Genomic DNA, 1,739 nt, shown 5'->3' on the forward strand with positions numbered 1-1,739 from the left:
GGGGGGAGAGATCCCCTCCTACAGAACTGTTATGTTAGGTAACGCAGGGACCGAAGGAGGGAAAAGGGGAAGATCGGAACTGAGCAGGGAATCTCCAGTCTTGGGGAATAAATGGCAAGCTAGAATGGTAAACAGATGCCTCCCTAGGGCATAGAAAAAACCGAGGTATGTGATTCCAAATAACAAATTAGAGAATTACCGCTGCTATATGAGAGATCACGCTTTAATCTGCAAATTCATAGGATACTGGCCATCTGAAAGGGACCTCACGAGATGGATTCAGCAGCGATGGAGACCAAAAGGGCATATAGATCTCAAATTGGGGGCTAAGGGCTTCTTTACAGTCATCTTCGCCAACCTTGTAGATAAGGAAAGGGTTTTTGAGGAGGGACCACACTTCATGAATAATGCGGGTTTGTTCATACGATATTGGGAAGATAGATACAACCCTGATGAGGAGAAAATTATGGCAGCCCCGATATGGGTCAGATTATTTGGGTTACCGGATGAATTCTGGGATCCTGAAATATTGGAAGGAATCGGAAATTCGATTGGTACTTTTGTCAAGGTTGCAGAATCGACGAAAAGAGGAAAATATAATTCATATGCTAGAATTTGTGTATATATGAATATAGCAGACCCTTTACCGGAATCAATTGAGCTAGAATATCAGGATGAACTATGGCAGCAGCCCATAGATTACGAACATATACCGTTCAGGTGTCGAAGATGCCATGTATACAGACACCTTGCCAAGGAATGCCCACAAAATCGATCAGTAGCGGCAGAAAAGGACAGCAGGGAGGAAACAAGGCGAGCAGAGGGCTTGGAAGGGGAGGAAAATGAATTTAGAGAGGTACAGGGGAAAAGGAAGCAAGCTCCGGGAACATAAAAACCCCAATTCAAGGCGACCACTTCACCAATTGAGAGTTGCAACAAGTTCAATATCCTTCAAGAGAACGAAGAGGAGATGGAGGGGGAAAAACAGGTTAAGAAGGTTACTGAGATAACTCCAATGGAAATCATTAAGGATGGAAAACGGAAAAGCATGAGTCCAAGTAGAGAAACGGAAGGAGAAATGGGTGAGAGAAAGGAGAATGTAGAAGAACAATCAATGATAGTTATGGAGAATATCAAGGAAGTGGGTGCAGATGAAGAAAAGATAATGAAAAAATTACTTAATGAATGGAAAAAATTAGATGAAAGATTCATCCCGGAGAAAGAGAAACAGTTGTATAAAGAAACCTTTCAAAGATATAAAGAGAAGAAAGGAGGATTGATAGAAAATAGGATTGATCAAGCAGGAAACCAGGAGTCCCAATGTTCGGAAGGGGAAGGACCAGGAAAAAGTGGACGGAAAAAAGGGAGAAGAACTTTGAATGAATCAATCCAAGCAGTGGGTGAGACTTTAGTAAATTCAGGAAGGGTGATACCTCTATCAGAGGTATTTCAACAAACTTCTAAAAAGTTTTAAATGATTGTTACAAGTTGGAATATCAGGGGATTAAATAGTAAAGGGAAACATGGATATTTGAAAGAAAGAGTTAAGAAAGATAGACCAAGCATTATGATCATTCAGGAAACGAAAATGGAAAGCCAGCAACTGGCAGGTATTATTAAACAATTGAAAATTGGATATGAGGTTATGGCGTTGGATGCAGATGCAACAGCAGGAGGCGTAGCCATTTTGTGGAACCCGGAAGAGGTAATTTTTGAATACTGGTATAGTTTGCCTAGAA

The 1,739-nt window shown here is 41.1% G+C and overlaps 1 protein-coding gene across 1 annotated transcript; it reads left to right on the forward strand.

The window, feature by feature from the left end:
• Positions 1-208: 208 nt before the first annotated feature.
• On the forward strand, positions 209-892 carry LOC149266807 (uncharacterized). Its single transcript, XM_089409147.1, has one exon. The coding sequence runs from the start codon at positions 209-211 to the stop codon at positions 890-892; it is 684 nt and encodes a 227-aa protein (XP_089265273.1).
• The last annotated feature ends 847 nt before the right edge of the window (positions 893-1,739 follow it).

The sequence above is a fragment of the Pinus tabuliformis genome, chromosome 6 (assembly GCF_031772625.1).
Source record: "Pinus tabuliformis cultivar Carrire ecotype Pingquan chromosome 6, CPIR1, whole genome shotgun sequence".
NCBI classification, from domain to species: domain Eukaryota; kingdom Viridiplantae; phylum Streptophyta; class Pinopsida; order Pinales; family Pinaceae; genus Pinus; species Pinus tabuliformis.

Bases quoted from the DNA above. Each gene is read 5' to 3' on its own strand.
- LOC149266807 (XM_089409147.1), top strand. From the start codon at position 209: ATGAGAGATCACGCTTTAATCTGCAAATTCATAGGATACTGGCCATCT.